This window comes from Thermobia domestica, chromosome 2, assembly GCF_964235325.1.
Source record: "Thermobia domestica chromosome 2, izTheDome1.hap1.1, whole genome shotgun sequence".
Lineage (NCBI taxonomy): Eukaryota > Metazoa > Arthropoda > Insecta > Zygentoma > Lepismatidae > Thermobia > Thermobia domestica.
The window spans coordinates 14,390,128-14,416,294 of record NC_137455.1 but is presented as its reverse complement, the minus strand read 5'-3'; the positions used below and the strand labels follow the sequence as shown (position 1 = coordinate 14,416,294).

Here is a 26,167-nt window from a genome sequence, read left to right as displayed (position 1 = left end):
CCTACCTCCCAGATCGCTACAACTGTGGCATGAAGTATTATGAACGTATTCCTTCTTTTCGTAAAAACTTTCTTCAATATGTATTGTGTCATTTCATATTGAGATTCGAGAAGACTGATAAACTTTACTTTAACTCCTTTAAAATATGTTTAGAAGTCTTCGTCAAATAGTTAAAATGAAAAATTCTTGGAATAATCTCTTTTATATTGCATTTTATTCTCAGTGTTTACATATAGAATTAATCGAGATTTTTTACAAGCCTTCCATAAAAATTTTAGGGGGGTCAAGAAAAATTTAGGGGGCTCCGGCCCCCTCTTGCCCCCCCCCCCCCCCGTGGATACGGGCCTGCTTGGAACCCGATTAACGACGAGCTTTCTGGTATTTTCTTAACACTTCATGTCACAGCGATTAGCAATAAAGCATAATCTCACCCTTTGTAATCCCTAGAAAATAAATTTTACAATCATAAAATCACACCGATTGTTTTCACTACCATCAACATTTTGAAAATTTGAAATCTGAATTGTTGAATTTTGCTAAAATTTTGAAAAACTCCAGAAAACTCTGCCAGACTACTGCGATAAAGCAAATAATAAAGATTGTACTGACATACAACCCGACACAGATGTTGCAGAATGCGACAGTTCTACTGACAAGGAAAGTACTTGGCTCGAATGGGTGAATATACACAGAAAGGAAAGCATGTGTAATGTTAGCGGTACGGAAGCAAACAGTGATGTCCGTTATTCTGTAAGATGCTCTAAACGTCCACAAGAGCAGGACAAAGTACAGCACGTGCCATAATTACAGGGCGCTAGCTCCCATACCTCGCGCTTCATCGAACTTCGTTGCTTGATTGTCTTTAACTGTAGTGAACGATTTGCTTTGAACGCAGCCGTGTTTTGCCGTTTCTTTGCTATGTTGTGTAACACGCATTTAATATTGCTTTTTTCTTCAGTTTCGGGTATCGTTGCAGGAGTTGTTTTTATATGCGTTGAATCCGTGCACATGATAATCCTCGAATATGTTATCTAGTATGACATCAGTAAACTGTGTGATCACACTGTCGACATTATACTTTTTCGGCGACGGTTCGTGTTCACTTTGGCTACTTTTATTGTCTCTTGCAGGACTTACAGTGCTATTGTACGTTCTCCCTTCTTCCTCTTCATTCTCTTCACAATCTTCACCACTGCGCTCTAATGTACCCATACATTCGGTTTCTAACTGATTTCCATATTTTTTCATAATTAATTCTTCTAGAAAATATGCAAATGTCTCTTCTTTCAGACCAATTCCTTCCTCATGATGTACCTTCCGTCACACTTTCACTCCAACCAATTGCAGTACATTTCTCGGATTGATCACTCGTCACGCCATTTGACGTCTCACTACATATTCAACCTTTCCTCATGTAAAGAACTAGCGTTTGCAGCTTCACTGTTGGGAGTAGTGTAGCGGTAGATATGAAGTGGGCTCTCTATGCCACTATGTAGCGCCATCTCTTGGTCAAATTTGTACCATCTTGCAGACAAACTGACATCACCTATCGTTTTTGGGGTACTAACATTATTCATACTCTTATTTCTATGCACATCACCCAACGTAAGCAAATACGCACTCCTAGATGGGCAAATACACACAAAGATGAAAGCATGTGTAATGTTAGCACCCCTCAAGCAAACAGTAATGTCCGTTTTTCTGCAAGCTGGTGTAAACGCTCACAAGAGCGTGTACCATGCCATCTAGAAATTCTGATCCCGGGCCATTTCTGCTGCAACATTTCGGTGGATGGAAACATCGGCGCACACGTATCCCATTATTTTTCGGGGCACACATGCTTAATGAAAACGTATTACCCCACAGGCCCCTGTAGGTTTCCAGGCAGGAAACACCTCACAAGTTTCAAATGGTAAGGTGGGTGAAGTAGTATTTCGTGAAAGGTATTGTGGAAAGAAACAAGCTGCAACAAGTCCCAAGTCTATATGCGCGCCCTATGCAAGACGGTGGTCATAGACATTTCATGACAACTGTGTTGACATTTTGACCATCTACCATTTTGTACAGGCTGAGCGTAGAGACTCGGGACTTGCTTCATCTTGTCTCCTTTCGCAATACCTTTCCAACGATACACTACTTGACTCCCCCTAACCACTTGAAAATCTGGTTGGACCCTGTCAGGGGCCCTTCGTGGGACCTTGGGACAACATTTTCATTCAAAATGAGTGCAATAAAAATAATGGGATTCGTGTTCGCCACTTTTTCCATTCACCCAATCCTTTTGTGCAGGAAATCGCCCGGAGTCGGACAGTACAGACGTCCTGTAATTATGGCACGTGCTCTACTTTGCCCTGTTCTTGCGGACGTTTACATCATCTTGCAGAAAAACGGATATCACTGTTTGCACCCAAGGCGCTAACATTACACATGCTTTCCTTTTTGTGCGTATTCACCCGTTCGAGCTCAAATACTTTCCTTGTGAGTGTAATGTTCGGAGGGCGAAAGTGAACCTGAGGAATGCATTGCCTTTTTTTCAGAATGCCAGTCTTATAAGATGTGTATCAAAAATAATCCGTGTAAGCAGTGTTACTTGTGTTGCTACTAAGATATTTCTTAACACACCAAGCGGGGTCCTCTAGGGACCCCAGAGGGTGATATTTTGTGATACTGCTGCAACTATAAGAATCAAATTTATTCTCGAATTTTATATGTGCCCTTCATCCTTTTGGGATATCTGCTACATAATAAGTTCAATGATACGTTCGTTTAAAAAAGGTACAAAAAGTAAGTTGAGAAATCAAAATAATAATTGGGGTCCCCAGAAGACCCCAGCTTGGTAAACAACGTTGACGATTTAGGCTTGGTACGTTAAGGGATATAGGCCCAGTGGCGGCGTTGGACGTTAAAAGTCGGGGGGCAAGGCTTGATGGAAGTTTCTATAACTAATAGGATACTATCTCTTTTTTTGTTAAAATACCGTATATCGTATTTCATATTTTATTAAGTAAATTGACAAGACCAACGCAAGTATGTACTAGCCCTTTGTACTCTTAAACAGAGATTTGATTCCTTGCTCATGAACATCTTAAAATTCAAAGGGGCTGATTAATATATTGAATCCTTGTAAGAAGTGAAAGTATGCTGAAATTGTTGTGTTTCAATAGGTTAATTTTTGGGTTATTTTCCGTGACAATTAAAACGCAATTTCTGCAGCTTTCTTAACTCCACGGGAGAATAACCATCACGTACTCACGCAACGGCGAATATTATATGGCACCATTTTTTTCTATGAACCAGTACTACTTACAAAAACTTTACTGCCCCCTAATCACCGCGCATGTATAGGCCTATGGCATGCATATTTCCGCTTTCCAAACTGTTTACTGTATACAAATATTGATAACTCTTTCAGTTACTCAAGTAGCATGTGAGTGAGCATTCAGTTATATTCTGGAATCATTTATGTCCATTGAAAGGGATGCCCTACAAAAAATCTTTAATGATGAAATTATCGATGAAATTGGGAAAGTTTCCTCTGTCTTTTAGAAAAAAGCTACTGTGAAAGTTGGTTTGATAAATGAACTTCATTACTCACGCATTTTATTAGAATTACAAAACGCATCAAAAACATGACTGACAAATGCGTTATCATCTCTGTATTGTCAATAAATATGTGAACATTTACATCAAAAGTTTGTGCTGTTCGTTCCGTTTTTCTTTCTTGATTTTGAGAGGGTGATTCCTAACTGCCGTTAGTAAAAACAATTTTAGGCTGTAGTTCCAATCTAATTAGTGTTTAAGAAGACAAAAAAAAAAAAAAAATCTTATCAAACTCAGCATGCTTTATCAGAAATGTTTTAAAACCGTTTCTCTAAACTTTCTTTGTTTTGTTACGTTCTTTTTTCTCATTATAATGGATACATAACTGGATGGTTACTCAATGTTATTCATTATATATGATGTAAACAATTCTACAAAGATAGACTATTATTTTATGCAATAAAATTAAGTTTATTATAATTTATCCACTCATTTGCATGTACTGTTCATAAAAATTGAATTCCTCATAATTTTGAATTTTGAATCTATCATATTCAGATCTCTTTCAAGATAAACAGTCGCTGCTTCGAAGTCACATATACGATTCATTGCAAATATTTTCAGGATGTAGAAAATTAAAAAAAAAAAAAAAAAAAAAAAAAAAAAAAGCGAAATACATGGCTATAGATACGCATACACAACTTTACATTTCAGGCGGAGAGATCTAACAAGGAACCCTAGGTATCTATCAGAGCCCGATTTTCATGAAACTTTGTATATAGAGAGAGTACCTCGGGAAACTCGCACAGCCAAAATTGTAGCTGCAGAGTCCAAGACGTTGGGACACTAGGGCCCGAGAAAGATCAAAACTGGAACGTCAGTACATTAAGGACATGGTGAGAAAATGCACGTTTTTCTTTAAAACTAATCATTTTAGCGACACGAAATGAGCATACATGGATACGAGATGGTCGATATGATCTGTTAAAAGTTATAAAAAGAATATCCGCCATTTTAAAAGAGGCCATGTTGAAACTGGTGTGATTGGTGTAAATGAGAAGAGGGTCATCCGATGCATTAATTTTAACGTAAATAGCCACAAAAACCTGTAGATGAAGTCTGTAGTTGGATTAAATTATTCCTGTTTTTCTGGTCTGTTGGTGAAGTCTGTTGTGGTGTTACATTATTCCTGTGCTTTAAGTACAAGATGAGCAAAGTGTACCTTATGACACTCAAGCAGATGCAGATTATGGAGCGCTATGAGTGGGATCAGTGGAACTAGAAAACCGAGCAAAATGTAACTTTAGCACATCATTTGTGTCACAGTCAGCATGTAATTGGTGTGATGTGCTGATATGACGGGTTCAATCTTCATAATGATGTCATGGTTGACATTAACTAGTAACTTTTTATTAGACTTGGCCTAATTCGAACAGAAATCAGAACGTCATATCAGTCCATTTATAGCGCTCCATACCCTGCATCTGGTCGAGTGTCATGAGATACACTTTGCTTATCTTGTACCTAAACCACTCTACCAGAAGCACAGGAATAATGTAATCCAACAACAGACTTCACCAACAGGGTTTGTGACTATTTACATTAAAATTAATGCATCGGATGACCCTCTTCTCATTTACACCAATCACACCAGTAACATGGCTTCTTTCAAGATGGCGGATATTCTTTTTATAACTTTTAGACGATCATATCGACCATCTGGTATCCATGTATGCTCATTTCGTGTCGCTACAATGATTAGTTTTAAAGAAAAACGTGCATTTTCTCACCATGTCCTTAATGTACTAACGTTCCACTTTTGATCTTTCTTGGGCCCTAGTGTCTCAACGTCTTGTACTCTGCAGCTACAATTTTGGCTGTGTGAGTTTCCCGAGATACTCTCTCTATATGCAAAGTTTCATGAAAATCGGGCTCTGATAGATACCTAGGGTTCCTTGTAAGTGAAAGCTAAGGGCTTATTCCTAAAAGAGCAGTCCAGACTCCAGACCAACTCGCTGTTCATCAAGGCCCTTAAGGGGACATTTGCCATTTTGAGATTTACTAATATTAATGCATTACTCATGTTCTGTCTGCATGAAAACCCGATTACATTGACTATATGTATGATTAAAAGTGATTTTTATACAAAATTAGATAATTAATTATGCATTTTTATTACGTGTCTTTCTCTGTAATCAATTGTCAGAAACATTTTTTTAAAAAAAGTATATGATTTCTTTACACATTTCTCATTGACATAAAATAATAATACACGTCAATATCGTGACAGATGTTAAATTATTATTAATTGAAAATGGAAAAGTGCATTGCTGATACTACTGAATTTCGTATGAGGAGCAAACTTTCAGTTTTGAGCACTATTTTTGTGGAAAATGCTTTATTTATTCCTATATATTGCATATCGGGCAAATCCCTATATATTTGTCTTTTGATTGGTACCACAGTTTTGGATATACACATATGCATTTCAAAATAAGACATGAACTAATTTCGTAATACGTAAAATGCCACCCTCTTGGTTTGTGAGGTGGCGCCTCCCACTTCAGGCGACGTTTTTTTCCGGAACTTCTTGCAGTCTTGATAAGTCTTGACAGAGTTACCAACGCACAGTTTTATTCAGCTAGTGTTTTAGAAATGGGTCGTACGCGTAGATGTCCTTCCAGAAGTAGGAAGAGAAATAAACTTTCTAAGGCTATTCGTTTATCTTGGATACAAAGGCGTAAAATAGAAGATAGCTCCAAGTGTGACACTTCTGTTTGTGTATCTTGGGAAGAAACAAGTGGAAGTTCTATGGAGGTTCCAATTGCAAGGGATGAATCAGATGATAAAGAAAGGTGAGATTTATTTTACTTTCCATCCTAATTATTAATTACTTTGAACCAACATAAAATGATTCTTTTATAAAATTGTTATCATTCTATCTAAATGTATACAAGGAAAGAACATTGTAAATCCAGATTTGTTGATTTTACACCAAAACTATTTTTGTAGTCTGACTGAGCGTGTTCTTTACGAATATAGCTGCTTTTAACATCTAGTTTACAGAGGAATGATCAAAATTTTTTTACTACTTTGAGTAGTCCAAAACATCGTATGCAACAGGCCCGTAGCCAGCCCAAAAATTTAGGGGGGGGGCGGTAGAAGTTAGGGGGGGCCCGACCCAATCATATTATACTTCATCATCATATTATAGTTCATTTGCAAACCTACCACGAAATTTTATGGGGGCCAGCCAAAATTTGGGGGGGGCAACCCCCTCTTGCCCCCCGTGGATACGGGCCTGGTGTGCAACGCATACTTTTACGGTTGGGTGCAATCTCAAAATCGAAGAAAAAAATGTACTTACCATGTTCTTTCCCTGTACCCTTCACATGTTTCACTATAATAATCTTTAAGTGGATTATTATAATATTGCTAGGTGTATTATTTTTTAAAAATACAATTACGTGAAACATTTGCGTGTTTAATTTTATATAGCGGTACATATAATAATAGTATTATGCGCAATGTTATATATGAAGGGCTTGGAACAATATGCCACATTAAAAAAAAATCACTATTTCTAGAATCCTTGCATATCTTACGACCTGCAGTAGTCGATTTGGCTTTTAAGAAGTGGGGGAACACTCTCTAGGTATTAATAGACTATAAAATGCTCTAATAGATTGAATAACAAAATTATTATCTAAGATTCCGGGGTAAAGCGTCCGAGAACGAAATAAAGTAGGGGAACGAATATTCGATTTTCTGGTAAATGGAGAACGACGTTCTCCGTATTCCCTCCAAATCGACCACTGATAACCCGTTGATCTTGACAAGTTCGCAAAAATCGAAATTAGGGTCAGTAGATATCATAAGTATTCTTGTTTAAATTACTTTTTTTATGATGCAATGGCAAATTTCACTTTTCTCTCCGATTATAAATATATATTAGTTTAGCGTTCCTTGCCAGCAGGTTATATGAAACATGGACCTACTGGTTAACATGAAATCCGAACCACAATCGTCTATGCTCTCCCTTCGGGACTCGAACCCAGGACCCCTTGCACAGAAGCGCACGTGCTAGCCACTGACCAGCGGGGCACACACACACACACACACACACACACACATATATATATATATATATATATATATATATATATATATATATATATATATAGCATCTTATGTCTGAATATTATGTGTTTGTATATGTACATATTGTAGGAAATGTATTCTACCTTATTTATTACTTTTTTTGGTTCAATAATATATATACCCTAACACACTTGCCATCTTTGATTCTGTTTAGAATTCACCTGAGTTAGATGCTTTACAAAAACTTGTTATAATATACAACTAAAATAAAAATTAGGAATTAATTTAACTGACAATATATAGAATTACAATAAGGATTAAACGATTATTTTACTTGAGGACTATTAATATTTCAGACTTGAAGAAATGTACTTTACTCGACTCATTCTATCACACATTTTATAATGGTTTACTGCTAAAATATGTACACTTCGAGGAAAATCATCTGCTAAATTGTTCATTGAAACTGGAGGTTTAGAGGAAAAAGTAATTATATATATATATATATATATATATATATATATATATATATATATATATATATACAGTGGCGGATCCAGGATATGATCAAGGGAGGGGCTAAACCATAGTTTGCCGTTTTATCCAGTGTAAAGCAGGATTGAAGCCCATTTAATCCAGTGTAAACCTGAGCGTCAAGGGGGGGGCTATAGCCCCTATAGCCCCTCCCTTGGATCCGCCACTGTATATATATACATTGTTCACTAACTTATACTTAAAAGTCTTTTTTGTGTGCGCGATTTATTTCTCTCATTTAATTTCAACAATAAATATTTTCTTTATGTATCGAAATGTTACTTTAAAAAAAAAAAGTCTGAAATTCAAACTTTAAATCTATACGTAATTTATTAGTGGAAGGCTATTTAAAAAAAATCATACTTAATTTGCAGATTATTCCTACTAAGTAATTTTTAGAATTATTTGGTCAACTCACACCTGAAGGCGACTCAGCCTCCTACAACAACATTCAGTTGTTTGTTTACATCAAAGCTTCCGGCAGCGTGATTTTCGCCCGCAACGTGTTTTTTTTTTTTTTTTTCGTCGTGGCTTTTGCTCCACATGATTTTCTACTCTTAGTTATTCCCCGAAAAATCATGAAACCGAGTCTAAAATTGCACTGTTTTAATCTACGTATCTAAATTGCAAACGAAAGAACAAAACCAGTTTCACATTTGAACTTCATATAAAAGTTACTTTTTTGGTTTAATTTTCGAGCGACAATAGGAGATAATATAATAGTCATAGAGAAGAAAATCTAATTCGATTTTTTAAAAAGATAAACACATAGAAGAGAAAATCTAATTCGATTTTTTGAAAAGATAAACACATTTGTAGCCTTACATACAGAAAAAAAAGTAATTTTTGACCATCTGTCCTTCAATTATTCACCCTATTCACACTCTCGTGAATGCCGTGCATCATTCTCCAGGTAGACCCTTGTACTCCCAGTCCGCCACTGTACAGAGCACGACAGAACAACGTGCGGAAGGGGAGAGAGAAAAACAATTCGATTGCTGTTTTCCGTGCGAGCAGCAGCCAGTGTTATTGCGTTGTTGTCAAATTTAATCGATCAAAGTCCATTGAAAAATAAAACAGGATATCTATGAAACTGGCCAGTCATTTTCTTGAAATTGGTCATTGAAACACTTATGCAAAATTACAATGTTATACGTACAATAATTTCTGAAATAATTATGACCAAATTTTACATGGTTTTAGATAGGGAGAGACTCAGCACGCTACAAAGTTAGAGATCGATTAAATTTGACAACCATGGAATGAGACTCGTCGCTGTTAGCCCGTGCGAATGCATTTTTCTTCTATCTTTCGTCACGTTCATTCTCTCAAGAAACGTGTCAAAGCTCCGCGTATATTTACTGTATAACCTCAACACTTTTTGTTTCACATTTTATGCTGTAGAATTCACCCACACCAGCTATAGCTGTAGATTTTGGTTTCACAAATGAGCCTACAAAACAATCGACTGAAAGAAATGCCACGTATTTCTTTCATAAAACAGCTCAACTGAATATTGTTTAGTCTTTCTTTGCTCTGTGTATGGGGAGCTGTAAGACACTGGAGACATTCTGTCGCTTTTTGCGCGGTTCCCAACACACCGAAGAATGAGTGATACTCTTACTCTGAGATGTTTTTGTTATTATTATGTATTATTCTAAACGATTGTGCCAGTTGTTTCTAGAGTTCGCGGACAAGTTTTCGTTGTTACACCCGTATTGCTTTCTCGAGAGTTTCGAAGTATAGAAAACAACGTTCGTGGCGTCAACTTCTGTGTAGTGTAGTGTTTTGTGCGTCATATTTGGCAACATGAGCGATTTAGAAGGTTCGAACGTAAGAATACGAAGAAGATGTTACTCTCGGCTTCCGAAAAAACGATCCCGTCAGGGATGCTTTCTCAAGACGTACTGGAAAAGTCGACGAGAATTTGAATTGCACAGGTAAGCAAAACGAAAGACTGCTTCTTTCAAGTATTGAACTAGTGCGATTGAAATGTCTAATAACGTGTGTCGCTTTCAAAGGTAAGAAAACAAATGAAAAGTATATTTACTACTTAGTTATTCAAGGTAGTCTGCAGTTGCCACATACTTTGCAATCTCTCTGCCAACAATTAGATTCCATCATGAATCAAGTCTGAAATATACAGTGGCGTAAATATAGGGAGATCAGGCAGGCCTCTCTTCTCAGTAGCGACCATGTTACTGCTAACCAAAATATTGAAAAACAGTACAGGTCTGGTAAATAAATACTTTTTGCTAACAAACATTCAAATGCAATAGCCACTTCTGGTAACCCTAGAGCACCACTAGAAAAATATCACTAGTTTTGTGTTGTCCACTAGAAAAATATAATTTGTATAAGCCATATATAAGGGTTTCGAATCGAAGACATACTAATACTGAATCAAAAGATGACAATTGAACCGCGGCTGCTCGATACACAGACACACACTCACATTATACATATACATACATATACAGGCGCGGAGCCTCCCCCTTGATGCTCAGATATACACTGGATAAAATGGGTTTCAATCCTGCTTTATACTGGATAAAGCGTCAAACTATGGTTTAGCAACTCCCTTGATCATATCCTGGATCCGCCACTGCATATATATATACCGACTATACCGACTATATAATGAACTATACCGACAAACTGTAAGAGGTGATTCCTCACATCAAAATAAGAGAAAAAGTTCATATGGACCTATGGCTAAAAGTGCATAGTTTCAGAGTTAGGACTGTCCAAAATCGCGAAAAAGCTAAATTTCAATTGGCCCTATTTCGAAATCCAGAAACTGTGGATGGTAGTTCTTATCAGCGTAAAGGAAGTCAGGTATACACAATCCAAAATTGCATATTTTATCAATTGTCAGTAGGTGTAGAGGGTATTCCCTACAGGGTGTAATTCTCAGATATGTTTTCAATAGAGTTTTCAGATATACCGCGATTTCAAGAGGGCCCAAAGTAGGCAGGAGGAAAACCTAGACAACAATGAACATCCAATGTTTCGGAAGGAAGGCGGAAGTATTAGGAGTAAACAGCTCCATGTTTCTTTGTGTATGCAATAACGTATGATGATATGTATTTCGTCACGTATATTTCACGTTTTCTTCACTTATAAGCGTGAAAGAAAATATCGTACTATGCGTTTTCACGAGTACGAAAGACCGTGCTGCTGACGATCCTTAACACTTCCGACATCGCGCCAAAGGATTCCGTGTTCACTGCTATCAAGGCTAATCGTTTGACTACTTTGGACCAATCATAAAGTCATAGCATATCTCAAAGTTCGGTTGATGGTTATCTGGGAATTTTACCCAGCAGGGAATAATCCGTATACCCATTGAACATTAACGAAATACGCATTTTTAGATTGCGTATTCGTGACTTCTACATATCAATTTATTTTCAATTTCTACTAGTACTTGTCCTCGGAGAAGGAATTATCAATTTCTACGTAGTACTTGCCCTCGGAGCCGGAATTATTAATTTCTACGTACCGGTATTACTTGCCTTCGGAGAAGGAATTATCACTTCATACATAGTACTTCCCATGGAGAAGGAAATAGCAATTTCTATGTAGTACTTGCACACGGAGAAGAAATTATCAATTTCTACGTAGTACTTGCCCTCAGAAAAGGAATTATCAATTTCTACGCAGTGTTGGGTAAGTTACTTGTAAAAATGTAACGCGTTACAAGTTACTTTACTTTCTCTTAAAATGTAACGCATTAGTAACGCGTTACTCGCCCTCCAAAAGTAACTGTTACTTTACTTTGAAAGTAACGCGTTACTAACGCGTTACTTTTAGGTCCCAAACTTTAAAAATGTGAAAAATAATGATGAGTTCAATTTTCCGTACTGCTATTACTACCGCAATAATAATAATAATAATAATAATAATAATAATAATAATAATAATAATAATAATAATAATAATAATAATAATAATAATAATAATAATAATAATAATAATAATAATAATAATTATTATTATTATTATTATTATTATTATTATTATTATTATTATTGCACGTTCTAAATCGCTTTATGTAAATGCAAGGACAAATTTTTACTTGATATATGAACATTTTCATATAATGTAACATTTAAAAATGCCATACTGCGTTACTCGTAGGGATGAACACGAGCGAGTTTGAGCGAGACAGACAGACATCTTGACCTCAACCCGAGAACTCGACTCGAAAAATTTTCTCCAACTCGACTCGAATTGGGGTCGAGTTCCAAGTCGACTCGAGCCAAATCCGGTGTGTAGTTTCTAGTACATTCTTCAAGTATATTACATAGACAGTATAATTATTATCAATGACACTACTACTACTACAACTTATATTATTATTATTATTATTATTATTATTATTATTATTATTATTATTATTATTATTATTATTATTATAACAACACTGTATATAAAAAGAAAGATAAGCGGTTTGTATTTGAATACTAAAAAACTAGTTGATTGCCAACCTCGGTAGCCGTGAAGTCTAGTAGTCAAGGACATTGTTCACGAGCTTCTGAATTTGGTTTGAGGGTCTAGGTTGAGTATTCGAGCTCGAGCCAAACACTGTTAAAAGTTATAGGGTACTGGCCGAATATCTTCAAAACTGCTCGAACTGCCAACGACTCGAGCTGAGTACTGTGTTCAACTGCTCAAACTGGTTTAGAATTGCCAACGACTCGAGCAGCTCGGCTCACAGCTCATTCACTATCGACCCGAACCGAGAAGTGAGCCGAGCCAACAGCTCACCCAGCCGACTCGGCTAGAGCCCTCGGCTCAGTTGAGCCCCGAACCAAGCAAATGGCTCATCCCTACCAAGCCAGATCGAGCCGATGGTTCACCCCAAGTGAGCCGGCTCGAGCCATCTTCTCAGTTGAGCCGAGCGGCGCTGAGCTTGTTATAAAAAATCTCTTGTGGTTTCATTATCGAGACGAGACGGGATGCGAGCAGTGTCCCCTCTCGTGAGCAACACTAAAAGTATTCCATGGCGTTTTCCAGTGTAAACAGGCCATGATTTCAAGACGACTTAAAACGAACGAGCCATTTATCAAACTCGACTGGACTCGAAACTCGACGCGAAAAACTGATTCGGCTCGGAACTCGACTCGAGGATATTACCCTTGACTTGACTCGAAACTCGACTTGAATTCGAGTCGAGTCGAGTTTTAGCTTGACTTGTGTTCATCCTTATGTGTTAGAAAAAATGGTTGCTTATTATTATTCTGCTAAACTAATTATATAATAATAACAATGTTGTTATGTAAAATTAAAAATAAAGAATAAAGAGAAACATTACACTACTCTATAATCAACGGGACTCTAGGATAAGCAAACTGATCTGAAAGAACTCCAATATTAAATGCATCAACAAACTATTTTCTAGGAATAAAGTAGGCCTGCTCATTAAAACACAGTTTATTCATATTAATCCCTTACTGTAAATCGTTAATTATGACACCCTAGCTGTTGATAAATATTTTCCGCCGGGTCACTTCAGACACTTTACTTTTAAATTCTGTCCACCATCATCTTCAGCACTAAAGAAAAAAGTATTCTTTCAAATGTTCGAACGGTAAAATATTTTCGTTCTCCATCTTTATAAAAACAACACAAATCAAAGTAAAATAGACTACCGGTATCATTGCACTCCTATTTCACTCACTGAATGTATTGATTTGGAGCTGTCAAAATCTACGACAAAATCTTCCAGATGCTTGCAATCAGTACACGTGATTTCCCTAAGGCTGTCCTCATCTTCAAAAAACAGCAAATGGCACTACGAACTTATCTGTTTCTCTGTGTGACTGTGACTGTCGGTCACTGACATACGTAGTTCATGCTCGATTGTTTCATTCTGAGAAATTCACTTACAGGAAAGAAACATTTGTTTCCGAAAAAAAAATACATATATTGTAGTTTCTCATCCGAAATGTAACGCAAAAAAAGTAACGCAAACTAGGTACGTTACTTAAAAATTTGTAACGCGTTACCGTTACAGTTACTTTGGAAAAAATGTAACGCGTTACTAGGAAACGGTACTTAAAAAGTAACGCGTTACAAGTAACGCGTTACTTGCGTTACGTTACTTCCCAACACTGTTTCTACGTAGTACTTGCCCTCGGAGTCGGAATTATTAATTTCTACGTAGTACTTGCCTTCGGAGAAGGAATTATCACTTCATACATAGTACTTCCCATGGAGAAGGAAATAGCAATTTCTACGTAGTACTTGCCCACGGAGAAGGAATTATCAATTTCTATGTAGTGCTTGTCCTTTCAACAAAAGTATGCTTAGCCACTGACATTTATGTCATGGATTGTCACTTCTTGCAGAACAGTGATGGAATGGGTCACTACTTTCTGACCCATAATCCGGCAAATCCAGAGGCCCACACATGACCCCCTAGACTCGGTGACCCTGACAGTTCCGGTGACCCAGACGGACCCAGTAACTCAAGCAGACTAGGTTATTGTACAATTTCAGAGATTCTGATGAGCAGTTCGAAAGATTCTGATATGTATAGTGGTTTGCATAAATATGCGTGCTAGGGATAGTATCGAGACGAGACAAGACTGCATAAAGTCTTGGTCTTGTCTCAATGCAACAATAGCCGTCCCTGTCATTTTTTGACTTTTAATATGTCATTTCACGCTCCAGACCCTTGTCTCGATGTCGGTCTCCGCTCCATCTCGTCTTGAGTCTCAAAATAAATTCTGTATATGACTGCTAACAACAAGCAATGTGTCGTTGGACGTTCGTGAACGATTTATTAAGATCCTGGTATGGAACGTGGCGCTTTACGGATCAGAGACGTGGACATTGAGAAAAGCTGAAACATCCAAGCTGCAAGCATTTGAAATGTGGTGTTGGCGTAGAATGCTGCGCATATCATGGACCGAAAGGAAAATAAATTAAAAAAAGGAAGCTAATGAAGGACGACAGATCATGAAGATAATAGAAAAAAGAAGAAACAACACGCTTGGCCATCTTATTCGGCACTCCGATTGGATCACCATGTTCATAGAGGATAAGGCAGAAGGAAAACCAGGAAGAGGAAGACCAAGGATAGAATATCTAGTTGCAGTTACGAAGAAGAGGACTTATCAAAGTATAAAACAGCTCTCCCAAGCGAGAGAAAAGTTTTAAAATTTCCATGTTGGCCACCAACCTATGGTTGAGGCACTAGCGTGCGCAGGACATTGGGAATGTGGGTGCCAGATCTAAAGTACCACTATATGGAATGTCGTCCTCCCTCTTACCCCTAAGATAAGATAGCGTCATTGCACCCGACGCTGCGTCGGCGACGCACGGCACACATGAAGACGGAAAATAATTTACACGTAATCTCTTCTCAGTTTGTAATAATTCTACATAAAATAAAAAAGTTTGTCTAATTGAGGTGCCAAGGCACCCATGGCACTCACGTTGCGCACGCCTATGGATTGAGGTGAACAAGAGAGAGTTTCTTTTTTCAGTCTTTTCCTTTCACAGTACAACTACTGAAGGCGCAGTACCTATTTTGTCTTATAACATTAAGCATTGTTTGAGGTAGTTAAGATAATATGAAATTAAATTTTTAGTCTTACGTCCGGCGTCAATGGACGGATTGTGGACAGAAATGAATTGTTCTGAAATAATTACTGTAAAAAGAATGGAAAAAGAAACAGGAGAACCCCGAGAAACCCCACAACCACAATGTTATCCACCATAAATTTGGATTGCAGACCTCTCGCACCAGAGGTGAGCGGTTGACCACTTTTTTTTAAGGCTGCGTCCAACATTCGGAATGTGATAGGATTTCCCTATATAATAACATGACATATTTCCAAAATATTATGAAAACTATTTTATTTTATACATTTCCAAATTCGTGCAAATGTTTGTTAGTATTAATATTGCATGTTCACTTTTACTTTTTCTTGCTTGGGTAATATTAGAGCGCACTAATTAAAAATTATATTTTCTTCCATTTAAAAGCCGTTTGAAATATTCGCTGCATTTTGTTAACAGCGCAGCCGCAGAACAGCAGATAGGAGGCTAGCCTGGCAGGTTTCTTTCGTTCTCTGCCCCCCCGCTAAGTCACGTGCATGAACTTCGGGTTGTCCCAGAAGACGAAGATACCAATGGAATGCAGATTGACAGCAGATAAGAGCAAAGTCTGTTTTCTCTCTCTTCATAGATCGTAAAGATTACATTGATTCTGCGTCAACAGCTCCGCGGAGAGTTACCTATAGAGGCATATGGGAGCTAACGACGCGCGCAAGAAAGTTTCAGTAAATCAGTCTATGTTGCTTTCAAGTGAGGGAAGTGTTCATCGTATAAAAGTAGTTTCGAACTGTATAGGGTAAGAGTACACTCGCATCAACTGGCAAAAGTTTATATGGAGATCAAACAAGATTTACCATGTTGTGATGAATAGCGAAGTGCAAAATAGGCCTAGTTATATATGTGTACGAAGAAAACGACCGAGAATTCATCATTCAAAACTGCCAAAGACAAAGTCTCGCCAAGGATCTGTTCTTCAAAGATATTGGAAGGAGAACAGAGGAAAGCCTAAAATGAGGTAGGTGTTAATTTTTAGAAGTTGTTATTCGCATAATGTATTCTTCACGTGATAGCTTACTGTATATGTATGTGGAAAAATGCAACAGCGTAACTATGTTTTGAGTGTTCCAGTAGTGAAATTCCCCTCGCCCGCTCTATACACTATCAAACGCTAACCCATAAGCGACATTTAGTTCGACAGGGGTACCCACAAGGGGGGGCTATGACGCAAACTGCGTCATCGAAATATTTGGGGGGGGTTGAAAATCTACATAAATATGTTTGAGGGAGTGTAAAAATTAATCGAAAAGATTTTTTTTCATGGAAGAACACCTACGGATAGACAATTGAGAGGGGTGCGTCATGGACATGAGGGGGGGTTGGCACCACTGAGTTCGATAACTATTTGCCTCCGGTAACAAAGTTGCACTGTTCTTAGCTAGGTACTTCGCACAAATTATATGTGCGTTACTACTACTACTACTAGTAATAATAATAATAATAATAATAATAATAATAATAATAATAATAATAATAATAATAATAATAAATATTATGTTAGAAGAAATCCTAGTGTTTCCATTAGGCCTACCAGGAATGGTTTCTACGGATGTCAGCATAGAATTCATTATTTGAGTGTGGGTCGCGGTTGTTCAGTGGTAAAGCGTTCACCTCCGCTGCATGGGGTCTTTGGTTCGATCCCAGCTCGCGCCAAATTAACTTTGTAGTGGAAAAATACCGTGTGCGTGAGTTTTCTCGGGTTCTCCCGTTTCCTCCCACTTTCTTCATTCCACCATTTCTTTCATTTCTCATCATCACCCTTTAGCCTAGCCGGCATAATTGTGGGACGTAAAATTTCAAGATTTCATTTTTTCCACTATTTGAGTGCAATAAGTCAATGACTATGTAGTTTCAAACACATTCGTGCTTTAATGTTATTTTTTCTATCACACTGAAAGGGAATACTGAAGGTTGGTTTAAAGGGGCAAGCTTTGTTGATATATGGCACTACAGTCTTCGTCTCTCTCCCACATATTTTTTACCTTTCACGAAAATTCACGATTTCTCTTACAAATTTCAACCTAGAGTTCAAATTTTTAGAAAGGAACTTCATAATATATCGAAGGCAATAATCCATGCCGAATTTTTATTTCGAATTTTGTTCATTGTTGAAATTGCTTGATTGTTGAAATGGTTATCTAAATCTTTAACAATGGAACTGTTTCAACAATAAAGAAAATTCTAATTTAAAAAATCGGCACGGATTGTTCCCTTTGATAGGTTATGAAGTTCCTTCTCTAAAAATCTCAACTGTAATAGGTTGAAATTTGTAAAAGAAATTGTAAATTTTCGTGAAAGGTAAAAAATACATGGGAGAGAGACGAATATTATAGTGACATCTATTGGCAAAACTTGTCCCTTTACACTAACCATAAGTCTTTAATCCTTTAAAGATGTCGCAATGACATTTTATTTGGGTCAATAATAACACGATTTTGATAAACACTATCATCCACAAAGACTGTGCAGTGTCAAATGTAGTTGATTGAAGAGGGGGGAGGGACATGACGGATGGTCTTATGTATAATTTACATACAAATTACAACACAGTACTTGTACGAAAATAATAGTGGAACTTCTATATATTATTGTTGAGTTTTACGTTCTACGATTGTGCACGTAAAGATGATTATTCAAAATAAATGGTGATAATAAAATGAGAGATGAAAGGACATAGGCAACTATGCCCTGAGTAGGATTCGAATCCGCAACAGAGCTCCTTCGTGGCTAAGCGGTTAGCGCACACGTCTTTGGCGTGGGAGATCCGGGTTCGATTCCTGGCGGGAGCTCATGTTGTTTGGTTCGGATTCCACGTAAATCAGTAGGTCCATGTCTGATATAGCCTTGCTGCTGACCGGAACGTTAAACTCAAAATTAACTCCAGTCGAATCCGCAACAGGCCTATCTCGCGATCGCCGCCGTGATACATTTGATTTAGACCGCTCGACCTAACCTGTTGACAAAGGAACTTTGTATACAGGGACGTACTCAGGGGGTGGGTCCTGGGGGTCCGGACCCCTCCCTGAAATCTGGACTTTTTTGTAAATTTAGTCTAATTTTAGGGGCAATTTTACATTTTTAAATATAATTTAGCCTGAAATTGTGTTTGGACCCCCCGAAAAGCTTTGGACCCCTCCCGAAATAAATTCCTGCGTACGTTCCTGTTTGTATATACAGAGATTTTGAAACTATATGAAAATATTCTATTAATCCTATGGATGATGAATGAAATGAATCATCAGGGTATAATTTTGAGGAATAAATATTTGAGATAAAACCGGGAAAACCCATGAACAAGATTTTGTTCCCCCAAAAACCGCATTTCCTGCGATTAAAGGAATCCCCTCGTCGCTAGTTATTTCCGTCTTTGATTTATGGCTATTAATGTTGAAACTGGTACTGGTTGATTTCTACCACTTACGGTTTAAATAAAAGCTTATTGGATGAGACGAAAACCAGGCACGTAGCCAAGGGGGAGGGTCCGGACCACCCCCCTTTGAGACCAGAAATGAAAAAAAAAAAAATAGGGAAGGATGAAACAAAATGAAATGGGAAAAAGAAGGATCAGCGTTAAAAATAAACTACAGGAAGCTTTTGGTTACTCTTTCTTATGAGGAAATTTGTATTACTTGCAATACATGATTGCGAGGTGAGCGATATATCCTGGAAAAGATGCGGAATTCTCAGAATTTCTGCTACTAGTCAGGGAGATTTCAAACTTCCGAAAGCATATTGCGGTTGTGTAACAGCGTGGACATTTTTTATCATAATTTTTCGTCATCGCATCCTTGCAATATCAAACATGTTATTTCAAAAACAATTTTCTACTGCTCCTTTAACCTGTCATTTGGAACAGACAGTGGTTGAAGGAATATTAAAAACAAAAATATATATGGAAAGAAAGTTCTGTTAACATTTGATTCAACAGAAAAAGGAACGCAGATATTGCAAAATATTTTACAAGACATTATTGAATATGTACTTTTTATAATAGTGAATATGTACGTACTTTTTATAATACTTGAGGTCATAATGAAAGGAAAATTGTTACATTTGAATAAACACAGGAAAGATGTAAATATTGTATAATCTTTTTCAATACTTTAAAAAAAATACTCGAGATTTCTTCATAGTTTATTAAAATACTTAGCAACATATCATCACAAACCAATATGTTGATAGTAAAGTACTTTAGATTGATCGAGCTCCTGGGCCTTCAGAATTTCATAACCCCCCCCTTCCCGTTACTAAATCCTGGCTAAACGAACCAGTATATGTTCCAACAAAATTGTTTAGAATGATCGAGCCCCTGGTGTGATGACCACAATATTTCATGTCACGAATCCCCCTCCCTTCACGAAATCCTGGCTACGTGCCTGCGAAACCTATTCTTGGGTTGCTGAATGGATTCCAGAAAACTGCTTCTCGATATATCGTATCGTTTTTGCTCTATGAAAATCAATATTGAAACCGGAAGTAGTAGTAAATTTCTACCAGTTCCGGTTTTCAATAGAGAGATAGGGGTGGAAATGGTATATTTTCTAGAAACGTTGAATCAATTCCCTAAACCCACTTGTCGGTAGCGATTATAGTTTTTGATATATGGTCCCTAAGTGGTCGATCTCTATCACTTCCGATTTGTATAGAAGAATGACGGACGAGGCGAAACCTATTCTTAGGACGTTAAATCGATTCCGGAAAACAATTCTCGATATCTCTTACCGCTTTTGGTTTGATACCTGTCAACAGACAGACGGACATAGCCGTTCTATTAGGCTTCCGATACTTATGCATAGCATAGTTTGGAAGTCTAATAAGCCATGGTAAAAGAGATATTATTCATCAAATCAATTTTCGTGAAGATTAAGAATAAGGCAATTTCAGGAATTCATTTACGTCTGTTATTATGTCCTAAAGAATAACGAGGACCGAGATGTCTCAGTGGTAGAGTGCTCACCTCTGGTGTTCCCGGTTCGATCCCAGCTCGCGCCAGGGGCTTTTGTGGTGGACAAACACCGTGTGCGTGGGTTTTCTTTGGGTTCTCCCGTTTCCTCCCACTTTCTTCATTACACCATTTCATTCTCTCTCATCATCACTGTCTCCTATATTAACCTAGTCAGTATAACCCTGGGACGTAACACACAAGAGATTTCATTTCATTTCTAATAACCTAATGCATTATACAGTGTTCTATTCTTGGTTAATGCCCACAGTGTGCGTGGGTTTTCTCGGGGTTCTCCCGTTTCCTCCCACTTTCTTCATTCCACCATTTCATTCATTTCTCATTATCACCGTCTCCTTTAGCCTAACCGGCATAACCGTGGGACGTAAAACTCAAAGATTTCATTTCATTTCATTTTTGGTTAATGCCCCAATAATAGCGTACAGATTGATGATATAGTTGGAGATTGATATGTCATAAAGTCGATTATACGTGCATGAAAAAAAAAAAAAAGTACTAACAACTGCTAGATAATCACTACAAGCAAGAATATCTATTTTGTTCAGATGGTACTTCCTATGAGACGAGACGAAAAGTAAGATTTTCTTGTCTCGTCTCCTAAATTTAATAGGTCTCGTCTCGTTTCAATCCTCGAAGACTTCTTTTATTTATTTATTTATTTATTATTTAAAATGGCGGAGTTGAGGCATAACCTTTTCTTCCACTCAACCATTTACATTTTTCTTACAGTCGGAACTTTATTTTTTATTTATTTATTTATTATTTATTTATTTTTTTACGACGAGAATAAAAATGATATACAGTTAGGCACGTTAAAGAGTTACCGACATACAGAACAATACAGAAAATAAAACATAAAAAATGAAAATGAAACTTATTACATATAAAATAAACACTAAAACAAGAGACAATGCTAAAGACGTTAAACTATACAAGGAGAAACAAAGACATCAATCTTGATTATATATAACATAAAATACATTTCTATGATTCACTATCTATAGATAAAATGATGCACCTACTTAAGTGATTGTGTATAATGTATACGTTCATACACATGTATCAGAAGGGAATAGAAAAGAAAATAAGAAGAAATAGAAAGAGAAAAAAACGAACGACTGCATGGTAACGCCAGGAATAGTTTCGTGTGTAACAACTTTTTTACTTACTGAAGACCTTCATTAGAAAGATATTCTTTAAGCCAACATTTAAAAGTCAACACTGAAGCAGAGTTTCTGATGCTTTCAGGGGTGTCATTCCAAGCTTCGAAGCTTTGGTGGCAAATAGTGTGAAAGATTTGGAGCTCTTGTCTCGAAATTCTATTGTTGCGTTTTATTAATTTATGTAAAAAAAAAAAAAAAATAAAAAAAAGTCCTAATTTTTTCTTAACTTCGTCTAAAAGTTATCAAAACGGCTTCGCGTCGCGATTGGTCCACGAATAACAACATTTAAACCATACTTAATTTCGCTATTGGAGTAAATTGTGTAATGACTTGCATATTTTAAACGTAGATAAATCATCTTCATTGCTTTCGTACCACATTTTATCAATTTGTAGTTTTTTTTTTTTTGTTTTGTTTTTTTTTAACATATGAATCATGAAACACTAAAATAGTATTTGAGATCAAAGACTTGGGTGAATTAATGGTGCCCGCGGAATTCGAGAAATTTCTCGTCTCGAAAGCGAACCGATAATTGTTTGTTTCTTGCCTCGTCTCGAATTTAAACAGGTACTTCTCGTGTCGTTTTCGAGATTATAATCAAGACGTAACGAGAAATTTCTGGTCTCGTGGACAACACTACGTTCAAAATAGGATGCACTAGTGCGATTTGCGCGGGGGCGCGTCTGTAAGGGGCAGGTGCTTTAGCAATGGTGGGTATGCGCGTAAACTATAAATTTATCCTATCATCATATGAACTAGAAATATATACGATTTGAATTGCTAAAATTTAAATACATCACGAAATCGACCAATATCCAGGTTTTGAGATATTAGTTTCAAATGCAAGTTAAGAAGTGTCTCTGACACTTTCATTCAAGAGGTCAATCTTATTGTTCTTATTTCTATGATAATTCAGGTTTGAACTTCCTATAAAGTATTTCTACTTATAATATCACTTCAAATGTTATCAACCAGTGGCGTATTTAGGATCTTGTTTCGGGAAGTTTGAGAACCACTAAGAAGCATTTGTGTTGTACGTATGATGCGAAAAAATAATAATGGAATTATTTCGGGGCCTGAGCCTGATAGTCCCCTAAATACGCCACTGATCAAAACATATTTGTTATAATTACTAGTGCTTAAATGTAAATTAGCCTTCATAATATTACTGAATACGTGTGTTCATTGCATTATTCACATATAACCACATAATTGTGATGGAGCAGTTTTTAGTCCTGTATCTCAAGTTACATGAGTTGCACATTATCCGCCTACATAAATAAGTTCTTCGTTTCTGAGTTAACGGGATGATCTACCTTTTGTTGGCACAAAAATTTTTATATTGGACCTTATGGGGAGAACATGGGCTACCGAATTTCCTCAGTTTCTAAGGAACTAGGTATCTCTAATAGGAAAGAAAAATTTTGCAGCATTCTACAGAAGTTTACGAACGGGTTGAAATACTTAAATTGTATATTTGTCTGCTAGTTTAGCAGAAATAAATTATTAAAAAATAAATAAATTAGTTTCTTTTTATACAAATTATAATATGTCTAACTTTGGAACCAATTATGGTAGAAAGATCAACTTTTTTGTTTTATTATTCGAGAAGAAACGACTCTAATAGTTTTAATCACAACCATATCTGATACGCTAATTAAAAAATATTATTTTAATATAAGTATTAAAGTCCACCTGTCAAGAAGTTTGACGAGGGTACGGCATCCGCGCCCACCCTTTTCTTATGTTTTCGTCCCGAGAGATATGAAGGGAAGGGTCTTCACAAATTTCTTTCAGCTATGTACACAGACCCTTTCCACAGCAGGTGTCAATGCGAATGTTAACATCTTGTCCTCACGTTCAATAGCCTGAGTTCGGCCACTTTCTCTCTCTCTCTCTCTCAGATCCGGCCTGCGAACCGACGTTTAGATATGCCTGCATAAACATTCAACAAAAATATTTCCCCCGTAGGACGCTTCTTTGTATTGAAGAGAAGGCTAGTTCCGAGAAATGCCCAAGCAATAGTAAGGAATTTGAATGTCAAGTTCTGACCACCAGAAATACCCGCGAAGTAATAATCTTATACATCCCAGCTACACATTCCAGTTAGTGAGCAAGTACAGGTCAGATCTGTGTGGGAAGCGAAACCGAACTGTGACAATTTGCGTGGTATAACACATTATGGAAAACGGACCAACAATGAAACGAAAGAAGAAGGGTCATTTTCCATCAAAAACACCAAAACGTAATAAACAATCGAAGGCAAATAAGAAATCGTGGATGCTTAGAAAGGCTATTCCAGTACCAGGATTGGAGAATACAGTCAGTGATGAAGGAAGGTCAGTAAGCTATTTTTATATTTACACTCGAACCTCGTTAACCCGGACCCCGCTATCTCGGAAATCCGGATAACCCGGATTGATTTTTGTAGAACAAAAAATTAAAATTAAGCCGTAAAAACTGTGATTACTGCCGGCGCAGTCGTGTAGGCGGGCGGGAGGGGTTGGCGGACGTGGTAAATATAATCTTTTTGTGAGTGTAAAAGTATTGTGTGTTGTAATACAAAGAAGACTTGGATGTTTTTTGGTAAGTACGTTCACTTCTTGTATGTTTTCCCCCATTCTCCGGTTAACCCGGATATTAGTTAACTCGGACCGGCTCCGGTTCCAATTGATCCGGGTTATCGAGGTTCTACTGTACTAGATATTAATAAAAGTAAGATTATAGATGCCTCAGCCATGGGAAAAGAACTTTTCAGACTGGCAGGGGCGCAAACATAAAACTTTGCCCATTTACTTTCGTGGCAGTACTGGGCAACAAACTGGATATTGCCAGAAACTTCTTTAGTAATTTGTTCTATTAGTGATTAATTTTGCATACAACAACTAATTTGTTACTCAAAAAGTTCGAGTTAATGCACTTAGTCTACTTCATTTTGGATCCAGAGCGGTATCTCAAGAACAGCAACAGGATAATATTCCAGAAAGATGTCTCAAAATTATCAAAGTTCTGAACAATTTTTACAGCTGTAGTGGAGAAATGGAGTTATTTATGACATTATTATTTTGTTTATTTCTAACGACAATTAAAAAGTTTATGTACATTGTGCAAAATTATTTTGACTTGCGAAAGAATCTTTTGTAATGAAATTTAACGAGTTAGTTCTTGTGTGATCTGATGAGACTTCAATTGAGACTCCCCCCATCTCGCTCCCCTGTATCACTTCGTTTGACATTTCAAAGAAAATATTTTTCATTACTGTTTGTTTTTATGCCATCTCAGGAAATATTTCTAGTTCTGCCTCAGAAAATATGTTGTATGTAAAGAAAGGATGAATATTTTCGAGAGTACATTAGTAAATCAAAGAGTTAAAAAAAAAAAAAACTGTATGCTATAATATTTGTCCGGAAGGGAAAAAAAAATCCATAATAACAGCGTTTTCTGATATTTACTATTCTTCCCGCGCACTCTAGAATGTATCTTGATGAACTTCCAGAGGTAACGGGGAAAAGAGGATACTTCACACCACATCGTCCAGTCTCTTAGTATGGAACCATTGAGGGAGACAAACTCTATAGCTAACAGTATTTGGCAGCTGACAGGTAATCTCAGAAACTGGCCGAGAACCTGTTTCATTCAGACATCTACCCCCTTCCCCTTCCATTCCACCAACTCCCGCCCTTTCCGCGGCCAAGGTTAGAGTGGGGCGTGACTTACCCTCGTCAAACTTTGACAGGTGGACTTTAATACTTATATTAAAATACTATTTTTTAATTGGCGTATCCGATATGGTTGTGATTAAAACTAATAGAGTCGTTTCTTCTCAAGAAATAAAACAAAAAAAGTTGATCTTTCTACCATAATTGGTTCCAAAGTTAGACATATTATAATTTGTATAAAAAGAAACTAATTTATTTATTTTTTAATAATTTATTTCTGCTAAACTAGCAGACAAATATACAATTTAAGTATTTCAAGCTGTTAATAAACTTCTGTAGAATGCTGCAAATTTTTTCTTTCCCATTAGACATACCTAGTTCCTTAGAAACTGAGGAAATTCGGTAGTCATGTTCTCCCCATAAGGTCCAATATAAAAATATTTGTGCCGGGAAAAGGTAGATCATCCCGTTAACATGTTTTGGCCGGAAATTTTCCAAAACAAATTTGGCATTCCATTCTTGTCGTACACCTGACGGGAGTAGAACTGATACACGTTTCCAGGTATTTCCCTCTAAAG

General features: G+C 37.0%; 1 protein-coding gene and 1 long non-coding RNA gene across 3 annotated transcripts in view; one reads left to right on the top strand and one right to left on the bottom strand.

Annotated features, from left to right (window-relative positions):
- Positions 1 to 26,167, bottom strand: part of LOC145670410 (uncharacterized) — a 76,252-nt gene that overhangs the window by 14,303 nt on the left and 35,782 nt on the right. The gene's annotated exons all lie outside the window — the stretch shown is intronic.
- Positions 9,758 to 26,167, top strand: part of LOC145670271 (uncharacterized) — a 312,108-nt gene continuing 295,698 nt past the window's right edge. Inside the window, exon 1 of one of the 2 annotated variants that reach the window (XM_081738899.1) lies at positions 9,758 to 10,115. In XM_081738899.1, the coding sequence (XP_081595025.1) occupies positions 9,985 to 10,115 (131 nt within the window). In that variant the 5' untranslated portion in view covers positions 9,758 to 9,984. Of the gene's footprint in view, positions 10,116 to 16,458; positions 16,763 to 26,167 lie in introns of those variants that run through there. The other variant, XM_081738856.1, reaches the window with a different exon arrangement.